This window comes from Lissotriton vulgaris, chromosome 5 (genome assembly GCF_964263255.1).
Source record: "Lissotriton vulgaris chromosome 5, aLisVul1.2, whole genome shotgun sequence".
NCBI classification, from domain to species: Eukaryota; Metazoa; Chordata; class Amphibia; order Caudata; family Salamandridae; genus Lissotriton; species Lissotriton vulgaris.
The window spans coordinates 1,390,867,170-1,390,886,895 of NC_141693.1; the positions used below are offsets into that span (position 1 = coordinate 1,390,867,170).

The 19,726-nt window shown below is 43.8% G+C and overlaps 1 protein-coding gene across 1 annotated transcript in view; it reads right to left on the minus strand.

The window, feature by feature from the left end:
- LOC147712639 (chemokine-like protein TAFA-2) overlaps nucleotides 1–14,739 on the minus strand; it is a 404,289-nt gene extending 389,550 nt beyond the window's left edge. Inside the window, exons 1-2 of the mRNA XM_086923335.1 lie at nucleotides 14,649–14,739; nucleotides 5,499–5,614 (exon numbers count right to left, since the gene is read on the minus strand). Of these exons, the coding sequence (XP_086779461.1) occupies nucleotides 5,499–5,613 (115 nt within the window). The 5' untranslated portion in view covers nucleotide 5,614; nucleotides 14,649–14,739. The remainder of the gene's footprint in view (nucleotides 1–5,498; nucleotides 5,615–14,648) is intronic.
- Between the last annotated feature and the right edge of the window lie 4,987 nt (nucleotides 14,740–19,726).

Below are 19,726 nucleotides of genomic sequence, written 5' to 3' on the forward strand. Positions count from 1 at the left end.
CTGATCGCTTTTCAGGGGGCATCTCTAAGATGCCCTCTGTGTGCATTTTACATTAAATCCCACACTGACATCAGTGTGTATGTTATTTGCTGAGAAGTGTGCTACCAAACTTCCAAGATTTCAGTAAAGGCATTATGGAGCTGTGGAGTTCGTAATTATCAACTCCCAGGCCATATGCTCTTTATGGCTTTACGGCACTTACAATGTCTAAGAATGGACTTAGACACTGTAGGGGTACAGGGCTCATGCCACTGTACCCTCACCTGAGGGCTAGTGCACCCTGCTAGAGGTGTGGCTTACCTAGGCCCCAGGCAGTGGGTTACCGGCATGGCACCCGGGATGTGTGTCATGTCGACTCTTTACTTTTCTCTGCACCAAAACACGCAGCCCTCAATGGCAGTGTGTGGGTGTTAGGGTGCAGGGCTCCTAAGAGTGGCACAATAGGTGTTGCAGCCCTTAGAGTCCTCCCCTGGTCCCAGTGCCCTTGGTACCCATGGTACCTTTTAGAAGAGGCTTAAGTGTGGCCAGACAGGTGCCAATTGGGGGTACAAAGGTACAGTTTCTGGCGAGAGAACACAGGTCCTGGGAACATGATTGGCAGGGACCCAGGGCACACCAAATCAAAGTGCATCAGAAATCTGACAAAAAGTGTGGGGTTACTGCAACAGAAACCTACATTCCTACAATTTTCCATCATTGAGAGCAGATGTATGTGGACATTAGCATGCCGAGTTAACATACTCTTAAATCTGAATAGCCAAGAAACTGAAGGCTTTAGGGGTGACATGAGTAGTGTGGCTCACGGGTTAGAGGAGGCAGACCTGGAAGCAGAGGTCAGCCTGGGACCAGGGTTCAATTCCCGGCTCGGCGGGATCTTGAGTCCTAAAATGTCCACGGACTCGACAATTCTCGCTCCGGTGCCTACTCGATTCACGGGTTCACACTCTGGGACTCTGGGCAATAGCTTGCTTAATCTCCACAACGGACCCTCGCGGTGGGAAGCCTGGCTTTCACCTTGTGGATACCCTGCCGGGGTTATCTCACAGGGGAATACCAGGACGGGTTCCCTAAGCAAGCGCTTAGATACCGGGTCGGTGATTTGCGCTATATAAATACATGTACATTTACATTTACATGCTTGCTTAGTTACTAGCTCTGACAAGTTTCTCCTGGCAATCCCAGTTTTCAATGAAAAAATGAAATGGAGCTCCATTCTAGAAGTGCTCTTAATGTCTTGAATATATCATCCACAATATATTACTCCTTTCACCACTTGAAAAATAGGATTAAGACAACTGCTTTTCACTCTGCACTTCTCTTCCTCCCTATAGTTTTGTACCAATGTTGCATTGATCTGCTTTTTATTGGGTCTCACAGATTGTTCTTTCCTGTATCCTCATTTAGGAGGACAACTAATTTACCTTGATGCACTTTACTATGGCTTGAACCCATGTTCATGTCTCAATTTTTGTACACTGATTGAACTGAGTGTATATTTCATTGTTTTAGATGTGACGTTACAAGACAGGCTCCAAATTAACCCGGGCTAGTTCTACCAAGCACTTTGTATATGTCCTTGGTCTGTACAGGGTCATTTGTCCTAATGCTTGGTGCACTGAATATATTCATGTTTAGATTGGGGATGGACAAAATGCAGACTTTCTCTGGGAAAATGTCACCAAAATTCTAAAGAAACTTTGTGAAATGATGGTTTAAGAGTGAAATGTTGTTTGCCAGTATCTCATATGATTCTTTTCAATCAATAAAACATTTGTAAAGCGCGCTACTCACCCGTGAGGGTCTCAGGACAATGGGGGGGGGGGGGCGGGTTGGGGCGGGGAGGAGCAGCTACTGGTCAAACAGCCAGGTCTTGAGAAGTTTCTCGAAGGTCAGCAGGTCCTGGGTTTGTCGCAGGTGTGTCAAAAAAGGTGTGACTGTCTTGGCGGTGAGGTGGGAGAATGATCTGCCACCGATGGTTGTTCGGTGGATGCATGGGACTGTGGCAAGGGTGAGGTGCGCGGAGCGAATCTGGCGGTTCCGGGTGTAGAAGGTGAGTCATTCATTGAGGTATGCTGGTCCGGCGTTGTGGAGTGCTTTGTGAGCGTGGGTGAGGAGCTTGAAGGTGATCCTCTTGTTGACCGAGAGCCAGTGGAGGTCTGTCAGGTGGGCAGTGATTTGTCTGTGGGGAGGGATTCCAAGGATGAGGCGTGCGGAGGCGTTTTGCATGCTTTGAAGTCTTTTTTGGAGTTTGGTCATGGTTCACGCGTAGAGGGCGTTGCCATAGTCCAGCCTGCTGCTGATGAGGGTTTGGGTGACTGTCCTTCTGTAGATTTTGCAGAGCATAAGGAGGGAATTGAAGCAGGAGGAGGAGACTGTGTTGACTTGCTGGGTCATAGAGAGTTGCAAGCGTGGTTGGTGGGTGTTAAGGCCGTTCCCAGCGTGGCCGGCCACCAGAAGTCGTTCCATGCGAAGGGGGTGGAGCAGAGTATGAGGACCTCCGTCTTGTCCATGTTCAGTTTCAGGCAGCTGGTCTTCATCCACTCTGCGACAGCCTCCATTCCCTCATGGAATTTGGCGGTGGCCGGGTCCTTGGTGAGTGAGAGGATCATCTGGGTGTCGTCGGCGTTTGAGATGATTTTGAGGTGGTGCACCTGGATGATGTTGGCGAGAGGTGTCAAGTAGATTTTGAAAAGGGCCAGGCTAAGGGATGATCCTTTAGGTATGCCACAGGTAATCGTGCTGGTTTTGGATCGGAATGGGGGGAGGCAGACTGTCTGGGTTGACTTGCTGGGTAATAGAGAGCATTGAGTCCAGGATGAACCCCAGGTTGCAAGCGTGTTTGGTGTGTGTCAGGGCCGTTCCCAGCATGGCCAGCCACCAGGAGTCATTCCATGCGAAGGGGGTGGAGCAGAGTATGAGGACCTCGGTCTTGTCCATGTTCAGTTTCAGGCAGCTGGTCTTTATCCACTCTGCGACAGCCTCCATTCCCTCATGGAGGTTGGATTTGGCGGTGGCCGGGTCTTTGGTGAATGAGAGGATCAGCTGGGTATCGTCAGCATTTGAGATGATTTTGAGGTGGTGCACCGGCATGATGTTGGTGAGAGGTGCCATGTAGATTTTGAAAAGGGTCAAGCTAAGGGATAATCCTTGGGGTTTGCCACAGATTATCGTTTTGGCTTCAGATAGGAATGGGGGGAGGCAGACTCTCTTTGTTCTGCCGGTAAGGAAGGAGGTAATCCAGTTCAGGTTTTTGTTGTGGATCCCTGCATCATGGAGGCTTGTGCGCAGGGTGTGGTGGCACACGGTGTCAAAGGCGGCCGAGAGGTCCAGGAGGATGAGGGCCGCGGTATCGCCGTTGTCCAGCAGGGCCCGTATGTCGTTGGTGGCGGCACTGGGTGCGGTTTCGGTCCTGTGATTGCTTCTGAAGGCAGATTGGGAGGAGTTCAGGATGTTGTTCTCCTCCAGAAAGTGGGTCAGTTGTCTGTTAGTGGTCTTCTGAATGACTTTCGCCAGGAACGGGAGCAGGGAGATGGGCCGAAAGCTCTTGAGGTCCTTTGGGTCCGTCTTGGGTTTTTTGAGTAGGGCGTTGATTTTGGCGTGTTTCCAGCTCTCTGGGTAGGTGGCGGTCTAGAAGGAGCTGTTGATGATCTTCTGGAGTTGGCATGCGATGATGGAGCTTGCTTTGTTGAAGATGTGGTGGGGCAGGGGTCAGAAGGTGAGCCGGAGTGGATGGTGTTCATGATTTTGATGGTGTCTTCGTTGTTGACATTGTTCCAGGAGAGCAGGAGGTCGGTGTGTTTGGTGGGGGGCATTGAGTGGAGGTATTGGCGTCTGTCGTTGGTGTCTGGGTATCAAAGCTGTCGTGGATGTCTGGGATTTTGCGGTGGAAGAAGGTGGCCAGGGAGTCGCAGAGTTCTTGCAAAGGTGGGATGTAATTGGAGCTGGAGCTGGGGGTGGCGAGTACTTTCTTGATTTTGAAGAGTTCTTTGCTGTTGTGTGTGTTGTTGTCAATGCGCTCCTTGAAGTGCGAGATAATGTCCGGACACTGATTCAAAGAAAAAAAATTGTCTCTTAGCAAGATATTATCTGTGTAAATGATTCTCTTGTGTACAAGCTTTAGAAGGACTTGCATATTAAGAAATTTCAAGTAATTTGAAGAATTTTGCAAAACGCAAAATTTAGTAATTACAGGAATTTCTCTAGCATGTTCATTGCCACATTTCTCCCAGGCTTAATCTGAACACACATAGATTTTGTAACTCCACAGTTCTACATCCCATGAGATCCCTTGCTGCAGCTCTCTATGAAATCCACGTCAAGTTCTTAACATTCACTGTTGCTTCTCTCTTTAAAGGGCTCCGATTCTCACGGGTCTCACACACAGTATTCAAAATGTCTAACTAAAATAAAATAGAATTGAAGGAGGTGTGGTCGTCAGAGGTCATGGAAGACTACTGGTGCTAAGAAAATAAGAGCTTTGTGTGCCATCACATTCAGCACTTCTATACCACGGGCAAAATCATAAGCATCAAATATGGATTTTACATGTTTCTTTCTTCTGTCTCTGAGGCATAACATAGATTCAACAGTCTCTTACTTAATTTCAGCCTCAAACAATTCCATTCCATCGTTACAAATTATCACAAATAAAGCAATTTATGTTTCGCCTCTTAGAACAGTCCCTCGTGAGCAACTTTAAAATTGATGCGCGAGGGAAAATAAACATTATGTTAAAGTCTGTTTTTCAATTTCACCGAGGCAATGAAAATGAAATGTTCTCAAGTACTGGAAGGACATTTGCAAATTACATTTTCATTGACTTTTCCGTGCACTCGCAGGCAGACAAACACCGGAACAGTGAATCAGCAAAGCTCGGCCGGCAATATTCGAACCATTATGGGAGACGATATACAGGCAGCCCTTATTGACACTAAACGCGATTTGTTAGGCAGGCAAACTGGTATGTGTGTCAGGGCTGAGAAGCAATCTGCACAAACATCAAATGCACCCTCGCCCGGTGAGCTGTGATTCCGCAGAGAGCTCCCATCAGGACCAAAACAGAATTCGGAACCATTGTTATCAGCTCTAATTAAACCCTGCTCTCTAATCAGACCATTGTCTCGCCTTAATGGAGACAGCCCTGCTTTCAAAAAGAAAATATAAAATCAACTCATCTAGTAAAATCGGGTTCTGTAAACGCTCGCCGAATCCTCTGTGCATCTTGTTGTTCAATTAGACTTAGATTAACGTTTGGAAAACAAAATCTTGATTTTCTGATTCGCTTCCAATTCATGAAATTGGCAAAGGGTTCGCTGATCTGCTAATTACATGGAACCTTGCCACCAATGTTCAGCATCTGACATGGGCCGGGCGCGCACGCGCATGATCCAGATTACAGAAGGAGCGGGCGCGCGCGCCCATGTTCAGTATAGAGGAAATGAGCGTGCGTGCGTACGTTCCATACTAAAGAGGGGGCGTGGCGTGGCGCTCCGTCCTACCTGAGTGCACTCTGTGGTGTGTTGACGCCGATGTGAGTCGTCCCCATAGTGTGATAAGGCAGAGAGTGAGCACCAGTACCCATTTGCTGAAGCTCTGGGTGTCTCTTTCACTCATTCTGAAAAGAAAGAAAGCAGAAACGCTAAAGCAACACATGGGGAATCAAACTGTTTGGAGGTTAAATGCACATTAAACAAATCAGGGATATTGGCTTTGACAGTGCTTGTTATCTTTGTCAAATAAATGAGTAACAGCAATTATTTTGTTGTGAATTATAGCTAAAAATATTTCAATTCTGAACAAATGAGACTGTGAAATAAGTATTACTGAGGTTGCTGGAAAGGTCAGTGGTCTCCAGAGGCCTTTTCCTCACCACATCTTTCTAAAATCCTCCATCTGCGTATCTCGCATACCTCTTTCCTCTTCAGCTTACTCTTCACTCTCTCCTGAATGTAATTGCATCACATTCATTTCCACATCCTCTATGCAACACAACACCCCCACTCAGCTGTAAGCACATCCTCTTCTTTTACTTTCTCCCTGTCAATATTTTGACAGCTGTGTACCTCCTTCAAACACTTTTGCACAGAATCACATTTAAAACTGGCACGCATGACTATTTCTCTATGCAATCCGAAGGGAAGGGAAGGATTGGATAAGCATGTTTTTTGAACATCTTTAGGACCCACTGACAGGCACTGTGAGAAATTAGCTCTTTATTCAGCCTCCACTCCGGAGCTTTCAATTGTGGCCCTTGATAAACACCCATCCACCACCTGGACTCACAAAGGCATATAGAGGCAACTTAGTTCAAAAACACAATGTAAGAGTAATATGCTGCACAAACATATAAAATATACAGGAAGAAGTATATACTCTTAAAGAATGCAAGTTTAAGTAAAATGTGTAATGTAAACAAGTTCTGCGTTGCTGTCATGGATTACCTTATGGGTTTCTACATTCGTTCAGAAATCGATCAGTGATTTTCCCTGTAAAGTTGAGGACATGGATATAAGCCCAATAGTTTTAATGTCTTACAAGCCCACTTAAACCCCAGAGTTTGGGATAGGAAGTACAGGTGTGTACTGAGAGCAACTCTTGGTTTCTTGAGAGAGTTGCCCAAGTGTATAGCTTTACGTGTAGTTCGGGCAAAATAACTCTGAGAGTTCATATGAGGTATGATGTGCTACAAGAAAACAATAACAGGTCCTCCCATTGTTGGCCTTATAGGATGTCTATTGCTTAAACCATCTATACTCATAGTCGTAACCCCACACCTCAATATCGCGTCGCCTCATTGTGCTGATCGGCATCTCTTCATTGCTATACTTTTATGGTGATATAGAGATATCAGCCTTCCATCTTTCTGAGGTTGGTAAAGTAAAAAATTGACCACCGTTACATCGGGGAACAGTAACACACAAACACCTATGTTTTCCAATGGTTAGAAACTGTAAAAATGTGATATGAAACACTCTATAAAAACAATTTATATTATTAGTAGTAATATTACTAGCATTATTTATAGTATTATTAGTTGTAATAGAAATCACCATAAAAATTATACTTTTTATGGCTATGTATGAAGTGCAAGCATTCTTCAGAACGCAGAAATCAGACAAACTCTGCTGTGCCTGGCACAGTGTAGCACCCTCCATCCCTAAGTACATTCTAAAGTAGTGCCGGAGAGGAAAAGTACGAACATCTGTCATATGTACCCCTCGTTGAGGAAAGTCTCTGCCCGCTGCCCCTGTTCAACAGTTTGAACTGTACCAGAGCGGCTGCAGGGGTCTGAGATTTCCCATTGGGTGGACATGTTGTCTGGAGCTCTGCCGTTATAGGTTGCCTGGGAAGAGTAGCATCTCTTGCCCGGGTGAACACACCTTGTTCATGGCAGTACTTCGACGCCAGTTCACTCCTGCCTTCATTTCATTGGAAGCCCTTGGATGATTCTTTGGGACCTTTGATCTGAGCTCTATGGCCTCTCTTTACCTGGTGGGAGTTGAGAAACACTCTATGGACAGTGTGTAGTCTGTTGTCACCAATGGAGCAAAGCTGCTGATGCTTTCCACTGGGTGAAGAGGAAAGCAGGAAGCACCTCATTTACATGAGGAACCACACCACTAGTCTCCAATCACAAAAACACCAGGATTAGTGGCCATGACAGTGCCCAATGTTTGACCCAGAGGAAACCACTAGATGTACCCTTTGCCCCATCCATAGTCCATCTACAGCTTCCTAGTTGTTGGTTCCTAGAACCCTGTCTTCTCCTGTGGCTGACCTTCGAGCTGCAGAAGCAATGGGTAGCGGGTGCCCTGCCAGAGGTAACAGAGGGCAGGTGAGGTGGAACAGCTGCCCCCCTCCCCCCTCTTCCGCGACCTTTAACTGTCGTCCGTGAAGTCAACAGAGGAGACCTGACTGTGTGAATGCACTGGGGAAGGATCTCTGATGCATATTCAGTCTTACACATGGCCACAAAGCCCTCTTGGGCCTTGTTACTTGAGGTGTGCATACATGCACCAGCACAGAATTGTTTCTCCCCTCCCATGGGCACAGAAATGTGCGGCCCCAAGAAAAGCAGGCATTGCTCGGGCAGGAAAAACGTCCACGAACTTGATACTGTAGATAAATTTAATCAATTTCAGTTTGCAAGAGCCTCGAAATTCTGATCATAATGGTAATGCTAAAATGCGACCCTAATTTCTGTTTTAATGTTACAAAAAAGTGAGCTCTAAACTAGCAGTGCTTCCCATAGCAGGCACCTATGGCAGAAGCGGGGTTCGGAGATCCAATACATGCACTCAGGCCCTGTAATATTAAAACGAGTTTAGTGAAGGAAAATCAAGGAAACCACAGACAGACCCTGCTTTGAGAGCCAAATGCATAACATGTAAAGGGAGCCGTTGGCTGAAGCCCCCACTCCTACGAGTGCCGCGGGAAGGACAAAAATTATAACAAGCATTTACAATGCAATGGCCTCGTCCTTGTTAAAGTTAGAGCTATTGGCATTGCTCAGGTCGCCCCCTACTGCCACTGGCGTGTGTGAATGAGCCGCCTTAAGGAACCACTAGCATGGGCGGTCTGACTCATGTTGGTGTCTGCCCTCATCATTTCACAGATTGGGTAGTTTAGCAGAAAGTAAGAATGAAGTGTTCCTTTTAGGTGTTTTTTAAGTGATGTTGGCTTGTTTGGTGTTATTAGTTGTTTAGTAACGGCAAACATGTTTTTGGTAACACTGCCTGCTGCCGGGCTGTCCTTGAACCTGTATAGCACTTGGCAGAGTTCCGGATGCAGCACTGCGGCCTCCCTCAGATGCTGGCAGGAGGGCATAGGTACACTGTTCACATCAGAGCACCTATGACCTTCAGCCTAAAAGCAGCAGCGGCTCCTCCTTTAAGGCGGAGGAGCGTCTCCCCACAATTTTTCAGCAGTGTAAACAAAGGAAAAAAAACGATATTAACACAATGTTATTATCATTTTATTTTTCCACGCTGAATCCAGTTTTGGGGGGGTGTCTTGGCTGTTGTCACAACCAGCAGGGGGAGGAGTGGTTGGTGCACTTAAATGCGCACAACGATTTGGCCAGCCACCTGGGGGCGGTCAAACAGTCGTGCACACTTAACTTGCTCTCCACCTGGCTGAATTGCACAGCCTGGGTGGAGAAAATGTACTGGCTCCCACTCCCTTACTGAGAGCCGAACCAGGTCTTTTAGACCAATCACAACGCTACTATCATGCTGGTGACAGTTGCATCATGATTGACTAGGGGAGTTTAGGAGGCTGTGTGCTTCTGGATGACAGAGGACGGAGGAGAGGTGGTGGCCGGTTCACCGACAGGTAAGTGATATTTTCTTTTTTTCATTTATTTTCTTTAACCCAATCTCTCACCTCCCCACTACTACAGCCCCGAGCAGCCACCACTGCCTAAAAGTGACATCCCAGGGCCCTGGGGCCTGATCTTTTGGGAAGTAGGTTATGCTTTAGATGTGGAATCTACTTTAGAAGATACTAGTAATATGGATGTGGTTCTTACCCAAGAAGAAACCTAACTATTAATTTGATTTTTGTTTTTTATATAGCGCTCGAATGCCCAGAGGCGTCTTAGCGCTGCTGCTCTCTTGTGCAGTGCTGATGGGAGATTGGTTGCTGCTGATTACTAGCATGTGAATAGCCAGGTTTTTTTTAATTCCGAAAAGCCAGGAAGTCAGAGCATTTCCTTACAGCCATCGGTAGGCTGGTCCATAGTGTAGCTGCTTTTAATAGAAAGCACCTGCCACTCCAGGTAGTACGCTTTGCTCTTGGAAAGGGATAATAGCATTGTGTCTGAGGATCCGAGCTTTCTGCTTGGGGAGCACCAGGCAAATTTTGCGCGAAACAGCTTGGCCCTGAGTTAAACAGTGCCTTAAAGTTTATGCATAAGATCTTAAACTCCCGACGTTTTGCTAAAGGTAGGCAGTGCAGATTGACCAATGCTTGAGCCGCCAACTAATGTTTGGGAATTCCGGACAGAAGTCGAGCTGGAGCATTTTGAAGTGTTTGAAGTTTTTATAACAACTTTTTCCGGAGGCCAATAAAGAGGGAATTTCCATAGTCCAATTTGGCTAGAATTAGAGAGGTGACAACTGCTTTTTGAAGTTCATTCGGGATGTATGGACAGATCTTCTTTATTAGTTTTAGGGTATGAAATACAGATAATGAGAGTGCTTTTATTTGATGTTCAAAGTGGAGTTCATCATCAAAGATGACTCCCAAGTTCCTTCCTTTCTGTACTGGCGTTGTTAAGGGCCCCATATTCTGAGGCCACCACAGTGGCGGACAAATCTATCATTTCAGAATAGTAGGACCTCTGTTTTATCCACATTTAATTTTAGGCAATTTGTTTTCATCCAATGATATATTTGGACCATACAGGTGTTTCATCTATTGCCCACTTCTTCCTGATCTTTGGAGATTGACACTACAATTCGGGTGTCATCCGTTTAGGACACTACTGAGAAACCTAGCAACATTATCAGTTTAACCAAGAGGGTGATATACAGTTTGAAGAGGGTGTGGTTTAATGAAGAGCCCTGAGGTACCCCCACAGGGAAAGATGAATTCTTTTGACGTAAAATTGCCCAAGGCTACATGGTTTGTTCTGTCAGTTAGAAAGTCTTTAAGTAGAGTCTTATTTCCAACTCCATTAGTCAGTTGATCAAAACGGTGTGGTTGATCATATCAAAGGCCGCTGAAATATTAGGACCTCTTAACCACCATAATTCATAATCCAAGTGAGTTCTTCTGAGGTGGTGAGCAAGGCTATTTCAGTAGTGTGTGCCTTTTTCCAGTAATTTGGACAGGAAAGGAAGTCTAGAGAAGGACCTGTAACTACTCGGTTCCAGGGGGTCAAGATTGCTTTTTTTTCCAGAAGGGGCAGGATCGATGCCGCCTGCCATTTGGAGGGAATATGTCCTGTACTAATCCCTTTATTCAGGATTTTTGTAAGCTGTTCTTTAAATACCCTGGGACAAGATGTACAATATGTGGGGGGCAAGGGTCTATTGGGGACCCTGATTTGCATAACTTTATAAGTTAAGAACCTGCTCTTTTTTTAAGGGACGACAACCTATCTAAAATTGTAGGGGAGTTGTTCAATGGTGGCATAGACTTTTTGTTGTGATTTAATGTAAAGGAATTGAAGACCTCTGTGACTTTACTTTGAAAACAACTTGTGAGGGTATCACAGCAGGTCCTATTTGCTGTGCCATCAGTGTTTATGATCATTTTTTGATAATTCTTTTATCATACTAAAAAGTTATTTGGCTGAATTTTCTACTAGGAGGGTTTTTTTGGTGAAGTACTTAGTTTTCTCTCTTTGTATGAGGGTTTTGTATTTGGCAATAGCTTTTTATAGGTCTCTCTATCTATGGGATTGCCCTTGGATCTCCACGTTCACTCTAGTTTCCTGCATATTCGTTTCTGAGCCCTCAGGCACTCAGAGAACCAGGCTTCAGAAGGGGTACTGCTACATTTATTTTTGATTTTTTTCAGGTGCTAAGATATCTAACGGCCTTTTTTACCCACGTTGTACATCTTTGTTTAGCTATTTCAACATCTTGTTTAGTTTCTACACTTATTATAGGAGGTGTATCTAGCAATGTTTTTTCGAGGTCTTCTGTCTTTATTTTGTCCATGCTCTGCATTTTTGGATCCCTAAAAGTGGTGCTGTAGCTGATTTTTGTGGGTGTAGTGGGCTTATAGAAAAAATCCACTCTTCCCCTGCTATGGTCTGACCAAATCAGGGGAAGAGTGTTTGTTACAGCCAGATATGAATTATTTGTAAAAATCCTGTCTAGTGTATGACCCGCTGTGTGACTGAGGCCTTCAACTCTCTGGTCCAGACCTAGAGACTCCATGAAACCTAATCATTGGATGATATCCCTGTCCTTTATGTTTTCTAGGTGGAATTTAAAGTCACCTAATAGTAGATAATCCGAGCTAGTGACACTATGCTCTACCAGGGTGCTTACGTTGGAAATAATTGTTTCCCTTGGCCCCGGCGGACGATACAGTAATATTCCATTTGGCAAATAGTTTTTGGTTAATTCAATTTGAAAGAATTTTTTTTCGCAATTTGCAGCATTCATGCCTGGGATCTTCTGCATAATAATATTAGCTGAATCAATTTTCCAAGCTAATGGGGTATCTTTCACCTTCATATGTGTTAGGCAGATAGTCTCACTTACGTATAGTTGTGCACAGTGTGACTCTGAGCAATTGTGTAACAAAGTGTTCACAGATATTCAAGGCAAATGCCTCCCATCTATGAGTGGCACACCTTACCAGCCCCCACATACGATGACAATGAAGCAGCAATTGTTCCAGAATTCTTCTCTCAGGGCTGAATTACACAACCTGGCTACCTGTTGGCTCTCTGCCTGTTTCCAAAGGAGGCTACTGGGTGTTCAGAACTGTTCGGGGAAACTGATGAGGAATGAATCAGTTACTCCTTGGCTAGCGAGTTTACCTGTATTAACCCGTGAGCGAGTGCACTCAAGTTAATACATCTTCAGGGGGTAAGGACCGAGGCATGCTCACAAGACATTGATCAATTACCAATACAAATGATCACTCGCCTCACCCAGGTGAAAACCCCAGAAGTCATAATGTAGAGAGGACATAGGCGGTCCAAGCAGACAGAATTTGAAATGACGCCTCACCACTCTGCAAAGAAAAAGGATCATTTTCTTAGATGTAGAAACCGCTGAATGTTGAAGCGTTCCGAGGAGGATTTGGCAGCCCACATAGCAGTGGTTCAAAGCATCTGCGTTGTCATTCAATTTTCATACTGGTTTATTTCGCCTGTGATCTCAGGTGTCATTGTGCACGTTTGCAGTGCAGATATAAACGCCCCATCTAACATGACATTACTGACAAAGTATGCTCAAAATGATACGAGGCTAAAGAACAGAATCTCAGTTTTCCATTTTTGACACAATTGTCAGAAGTGTAATTGTTTGTTCTTATAAGTGAGGGTTACATTTTCTCAAACCCCTGCTCTTTTTAGTCTGTTACACACAGTATTCGCAGGAAATCGCCCTTTTGCTGAACATGAGCACATGATGTTTTAAATTTGTATACTGGGTCTGCCACCTCCTGCAACAGGTGTGCGAGCAATTGAACGCGTGAGGAAGGCTGAAGCCTGACTCTGGCTCAGCTCAGTGTTCTGGTAGAACCTCAAGCCCAAGGCGAGCCGAGCTTCACCCATGCGCCCGACTCAGGATGTGGCATTATAGCCAGAACTCCCGCCTTTAGAACTGGGGCACCAGGTTCGGGGGTCGTCGTCAGCTGAACAATCTGTGATTCTGCCTCATCATTTCATCTCCCAGTGTCTTACAGATGAATGTGAGTTTGTGTGATGTAACAGGTGCTCATGTAAAGTGCTCCAACACCTTCGGGTCGAGTTCGCGCTAGTTATGGGTTGCAGAAAAATGCACAAACAGGTAAAAGCAAAGCATTAACATAAAACGGAGAGAAAAATAGATATATAAAAAGGGAAATCAGATACCCTGGATAAATTACAGCTTCTCCGCTTAAATTGTGTGATTTTAGGCAAATACTTTCTTGAACAAAAGCTCTTCATTTCAATAATCATGTATGAAAGCACTTTGAAATGCACAGATAACCTGCTTTACGCAATCTATTTGTGTTCAATTTAATAGACTATAACATTGCTCTACAATAATATGTGGGACATACAGGGTTCACACGACAACTGTCTGGCCTTTTGTTCGCTCATCTCACTGTCCCAGTGTGGGGGATGGGGGTAGGAATGGGTTTAATTAAGTTCATGCTTAAAAACTACCATTATTAATAATTCTTCGTGCAGTGCTATACCGTGACATATTAATGACGAACGTTCCAAATGTAAAAGAAACGTTATCATATTGTATATGATGTTTGTTGCACGATTTAGACGGCAAACATGTCCCGAGCTTGCACACAGGCTCTAATAAACAAGCCAGACCATTGGCTGGGCTCTAGCTTGGCTCTCCCTGTTAATTTGTTGTCTCGCGCTCCTCTACTTCCGGCTTTCCAACCGCGAAGGAAGGTATGCTACTCTTAGGCTGTAACACTGTGTAGGTACACTGTACACCTGGCATTATGCGCCAGAATGTCTTGGTTCTCAAGCGACAGCAAGGTTCAACGATGTTGTGTGTCATTTTACTACCAGTAAAGCTTAGTCACTGAACTTTCAGAGACATTTATGCAGCAACACAGTCCTTCCTATTTGTAATGATATCACAAGATAAAACAGCAAGGACAAAGCCACATAACATATCAAGTCACGTCAAATAAAATGAAATTGACTCCTATGAAGATCAAAATACTTTGACACCATGCCTGCTGTTCGATTAGAATGAACTTTAACATTTTGGAAAGGCAGTCACTGTATCCTGGTTGGTTGTATGCAAATCAAATGCGCTGAGCTCAAAGTAAGCATTTCCTACGTTTATTCGAAGCAGTGTGGTTTATAACTACATATGGATTGCCACAGTGCCACCTATAGTGCACAATAGGAATGACAAAGTCACAGAAATAAAAGGCTTTTTCCGAACATCTGAACTAGTCATTGGCACAGACATATTGTTCAAGTTACCCGATGGACTTACCTCTTATTTGGGTTTCACAGCTACTGCCCGAGCATCCGTAAATCTCAAAGAAGGTATGCCCTCGACGAAAATAGCAGACATTGGTGCATCTAAAATGAGAAAAAGAAAATATATTTAGCAAAGGCTAGCTGCTTTCTTGCATTTGTCATGTTGCTTCTTTTCGTTCTTTCAGCTTATTCAAGCCGTTCTAAAAGAATGTGGAACTGACATCAGCACAAATAACATCTGATACAAATGAATGTAAGATTGTGTGCACACATCTGTTTCATAGTGTTAGCCAGACACCTTTCACATAGACTCATCAATCGCTGACACCTCGAGTGGCTCATGGTGTGATGCTGCCCCCTCTGGCAGGAACGGCCGCGTGCTACAGGTACTCTTTCCACACATTCCTTTATAATTAATGCTATGCGTTTGGTTGTTTACATGTACCATAAAGCAACCTTTCCTCTAGCTCTTCATTCCTCCTCTAGCATGGGTTAAGGTTTTTTTTTTTTTAATGAATGCTCTAGGCCATTCTTCACCATTTACATTTTTGATCGCTCTGCTCCCACGCTCCAGATTGGTACCACACCTTCTAAGGGGTGGGGTCTGTGGAGGGGGTATGAGGCATGACGGGGCTTGGGTCACATGGAAGGGAGGAGTTGGTATCCAAGAACTGAGCCAGGGGCCTCCCCCCACACCAACATGAAAGCTTTCAAAAATGTTGCTAGCACTTCTTAAAGTTATTAAATAATGCTTTGAACTGCTTTGCACTACTTTACACCAAGGGGGCATCCCACTGGTGGTACATAAAGTTCCATTCGCTTATGACGGAAACCCCTAGCTACTAAAGTCGGGAGAGAATTTTGTGCGGAAATAAAAAACAACCGCTTGAGAAAGGGCATTAACAAAGAAAAGTGTTTTTATTTCTCCTAATATTTCCCACATTGCATGTGTGCAGCACTCTACAGCACACATCCAACACATGAAACATTTTCAAGTTAGTGTATGCATGGCATTTTGTACTGGAGTATGCATAGACATCTCAAAGGGCAAATAACTGCCTAGGGAAATATTGTTTGCACATAGTATTAGATCCATTTCTGTGCTTCATTCCTCATTGTGCAAAATGCTATGAGAAAACAATGTTTGTAACTAATTTTGTCATGGCATTACCCTTCCCTCCTTTTTTCCCTGCTGAATTTTCTCCCGCTATTACTGGAAGGATATCGTGCCTGCTAAGAATTCAGGACTGAGCACAATTTGCATGAAATTTGTAAATTTAATCTGTTTGTGCCTGTTTCTAAACTTAGCATAGCAAGAGGAAAGAGAATGAATATTTAGGGTTTACATATCATTGCATGTTGTGGGGGGAGGGTGATCGCATATCCAGTCACATGCTTCCGCTTTTTAAACCTTTGACATTAGGCATGTTAGACCATTCAATAATTAAAGCAGCCCCAAAAAACTAACATTTACAAGATTTCAATGGTTTGTTACATGAAAGAACAGTGATGTCGGACTATGGTTTGGCCACACCTGGTAGATCGCTCAAGGCCCCCAAAGTCCCATAGTTATAGCGGATGTAACAGAGGTCTCGGAGGCCCTTTGATGAGCTTTATTATAGACAGTCATGAAGATATGAAAGCAGTCCTGCTACAGAAATTGAAGGGAACTTGTAGGTGGACAACCGTTGTTCACCTCTCAAGTCAGTGTATACACATATTTGTTCTTATATACATCTTTATTATACATTATCGTAAAGCAAATTCTGCAAAGCATTTATATACACCTCTTTAGACATGTCACTACAGGTTAATAGAACTGTTTCCACCTGTTGGGGAGTGATCAATATACTTAGAAAAATCGCGCACTATCTTTCTCCTCAAGCTCGCAAACAGACTGTGGTAGCCTTAGTTACATCACGGCTGGACTATTGTAACGCCCTTTATGCAGGCATCAATAAAGGCCTCATCCAACGCCTCCAGACCATTCAGAATGCGGCTGCCAGATTCGTGCTGGGGGTTCCTAACACCGCTTCTGTTTCTCTTGCAAGGAAGAGTCTCCACTGGCTCCCTATCCAGTCTAGAGTCTCTTTTAAAATCCTATACCTAGTTTTCAGTGCTCTATCCGGCAGCAGCTCTGAGGCCATAAGCTCCCTTTTGAGTCCCTACACCCCTAGCAGAAATCTTCGATCTGCCAACAAGAACCTTCTTACCGTCCCTCGGACAAACAAGGTCAGATGGGGCGGAAGAGCTTTTTCATCTGTGGCCCCTAATTTATGGAATGCCCTCCCCTCTGAGATTAAATCCCAACCCAACATGGTTCTTTTTAAGAAGGCTTTAAAGACGTGGTGTTTCATCAAGGCCTACCATTAATCATGCTCTCTGACCATACGAGTTCATTTGGTTAGGCGCCTTGACGCCCTTTGGGGCTAAGTTGCGCGATACAAATACTGCTTCATTCATTCATTCATTCATTCCTAATGATTTAGAATGTTTATTTTATTTTAAATTCTGAGAAGTAACGCACTCGTTGCACTGCTATACGATCAGCCGAGTTCTTCAGCTTTGTCCCAGGGGAAGGCTGAACTGAAGCCTCACAAACAATACTGTGGGGTTAGAAGGGTAGAATGACTGGTGTCAAATTCTATCTCAACACAAGGAACACTCTCATTCGATCTTCATCTCCATACCATCAGTGTCCAGTGCTGAACCCCATCCCTCTCACCTGGTCATATTACTTCACCATCCCATTTCCTGCCATATACACTATGTTCTACCACAGCCAATAAAAATAAGGCACACCACAATCTATAAGCAATGTCAACATATTCCAATGTCCATTCAAGTTCACACAACATGGTAACAACGATGCACACGCCTCATTAAAGGTATTATTCAATAAACCTAATCCTCTATCACTAGCCCCTTCAATTTATATTCACATTTTATTGCCTACCCTTATAAAACTGATATCCTCAGCTAAAATTGCTTATAACATGATAACAACAAGGTTGCTTTCAATAGATGCAAAGAGTTATTTACAGTGTGCATGCATTGATTCACCCCGATGCATGAACCCTCGGTGCCAAATAAGAAAAGATAGCTATTAATTCCCTTATGAGACATTTGACAAGATCAGGAACTGCATCAACAACACAATACTATAATCCACCATCCAATCCTACTCACCACAACATGCTTAGATGGGCCAAATTAATGAAAAAAAGCCTACGTCCCTTCAATGCTACCACATCTTAAGACAATATACGCTTCCGACTGCCATGAAGGAGATCTCAGTAGAAGCAATCAGTTCCATTTACAACAAAGTCCAGCTATCCCAATCACAAGGTTAATACTTCCAAATTTGGATACAGACTCCTATTCCTGAAAAATCCAAAATTTGACCTGGATGACATCACCAACTGCAGACCAATTGCTACACCGGAAAGAACTTTCCATGGAGCCATAGGAGCACATCGTCAATAAGTAACTCCTCTATGATTGTTTTGTGAGGCAAAGGCAAAGCCGCAGCACCAGAACACCAACCACATTGGACGGAGAAGTGCGGCATTGGCAGATTAGTGACCATATGGCCTTTATTTCTGGGTAAAGTTCAATCTTTGAAACTATTCACCTTTCTGAAAAGTTTTCTATCCACCTTCAAAGGATTTGACAGCCCCCCACAAATGTCAATATCCCGATCACATCAACTTCCCCTGACTGCTGTCATACCTCAAGGAAAAAAACAAGTGCTGAACTTTGTGACTAGTCACTCCCTCACCCAATGTATTTTCAGTTCATGTGCTATGTTTCTTGTTTGAACAGCGTTGATAAAACCGTAAATTAATTCATCACAAGGTTAATACAACAGATTTACCTATATAACTCTTGTGGTCAGTGTGTGTTTCTCCTATATCCTCAAGAGATATAGTTGTGTTTAAGCATTCAATACTTTTGTCAATTTAATTTCGATTCCCAAGAGAACCATTGTATTTTGCTTAATTATATACACAAGAGATTGAGGGAGCGACAAAATCACCACAAAATCAAACGGTTCACAGATGTGAATTCCAAGAATGTTCTTTTATTTGATGATTTTCAACAGAGATGGTGATGTTTAAAGCAGTAGCAAATCTTCATTATTTCATAAGTCAAAATGCAACACAAACAGCCGACGCGTTTCGTCCACAGACGGACATCATCAGGGCTGTAAACGCCAAAACATATAAAAAAAGTATCACATTAATAGATGAAATAATATATGTCAAATTATAGATTTAAAAAACATAATACAACAGGACTGAATAATAGGACACCTGCCTATATAACAACCTTACATTATTTCATCTATTAATGTGATACTTTTTCTACGTTTTGGCGTTTACAGCCCTGATGATGTCCGTCTGTGGACGAAACGCGTCGGCTGTTTGTGTTGCATTTTGACTTATGAAGTAATGAAGATTTGCTACTTCTTTGAACATCACCATCTCTTTTGAAAATCATCAAATAAAAGAACATTCTTGGAATTCACATCTGTGAACCGTTTGATTTTGTGGTGAATTTGTTGCTCCCTCAATCTCTTGTGTATACACTATTGACTTTGCTGGATTTTACCGGTGGATCCTAATGAGGTGTTGAGCTGACTGTGGAAGACTAATATTTCTTTCAACTACTGTGTTTGAAAATGTAGTTCTTGTCTGTGCTGATCTTGTACCCTCACCGTTCTTCGTATTCAAGTATTTATTTTGCTTAATTACCCCACCAAGGTTCTGAGGGTCACTGGGTTACCCCATTACTTCTAATGTCATCCTTCATGGCGGCAGTACTCAGTCGCTACCAAAGCCTCCTCACCTATCATGGGGGGATGAATCAGTGCAAATGAGTGCTGAACGCATCAGAGCCTAATAAAATACACGCCCTAACAGAATACCTCGCAAAGCATGGATGCCAACTGAGTTGCTCAAGCTCAATATGATGAAATCGAAATTGTGCACATTGGCAACAGAAATAGGCATCAACTGGGATTGGCTAAAAAAATGAACCAATGGAGCCTCTTCAGTACATAAACAATGACAAACCTCCTGACTGCTG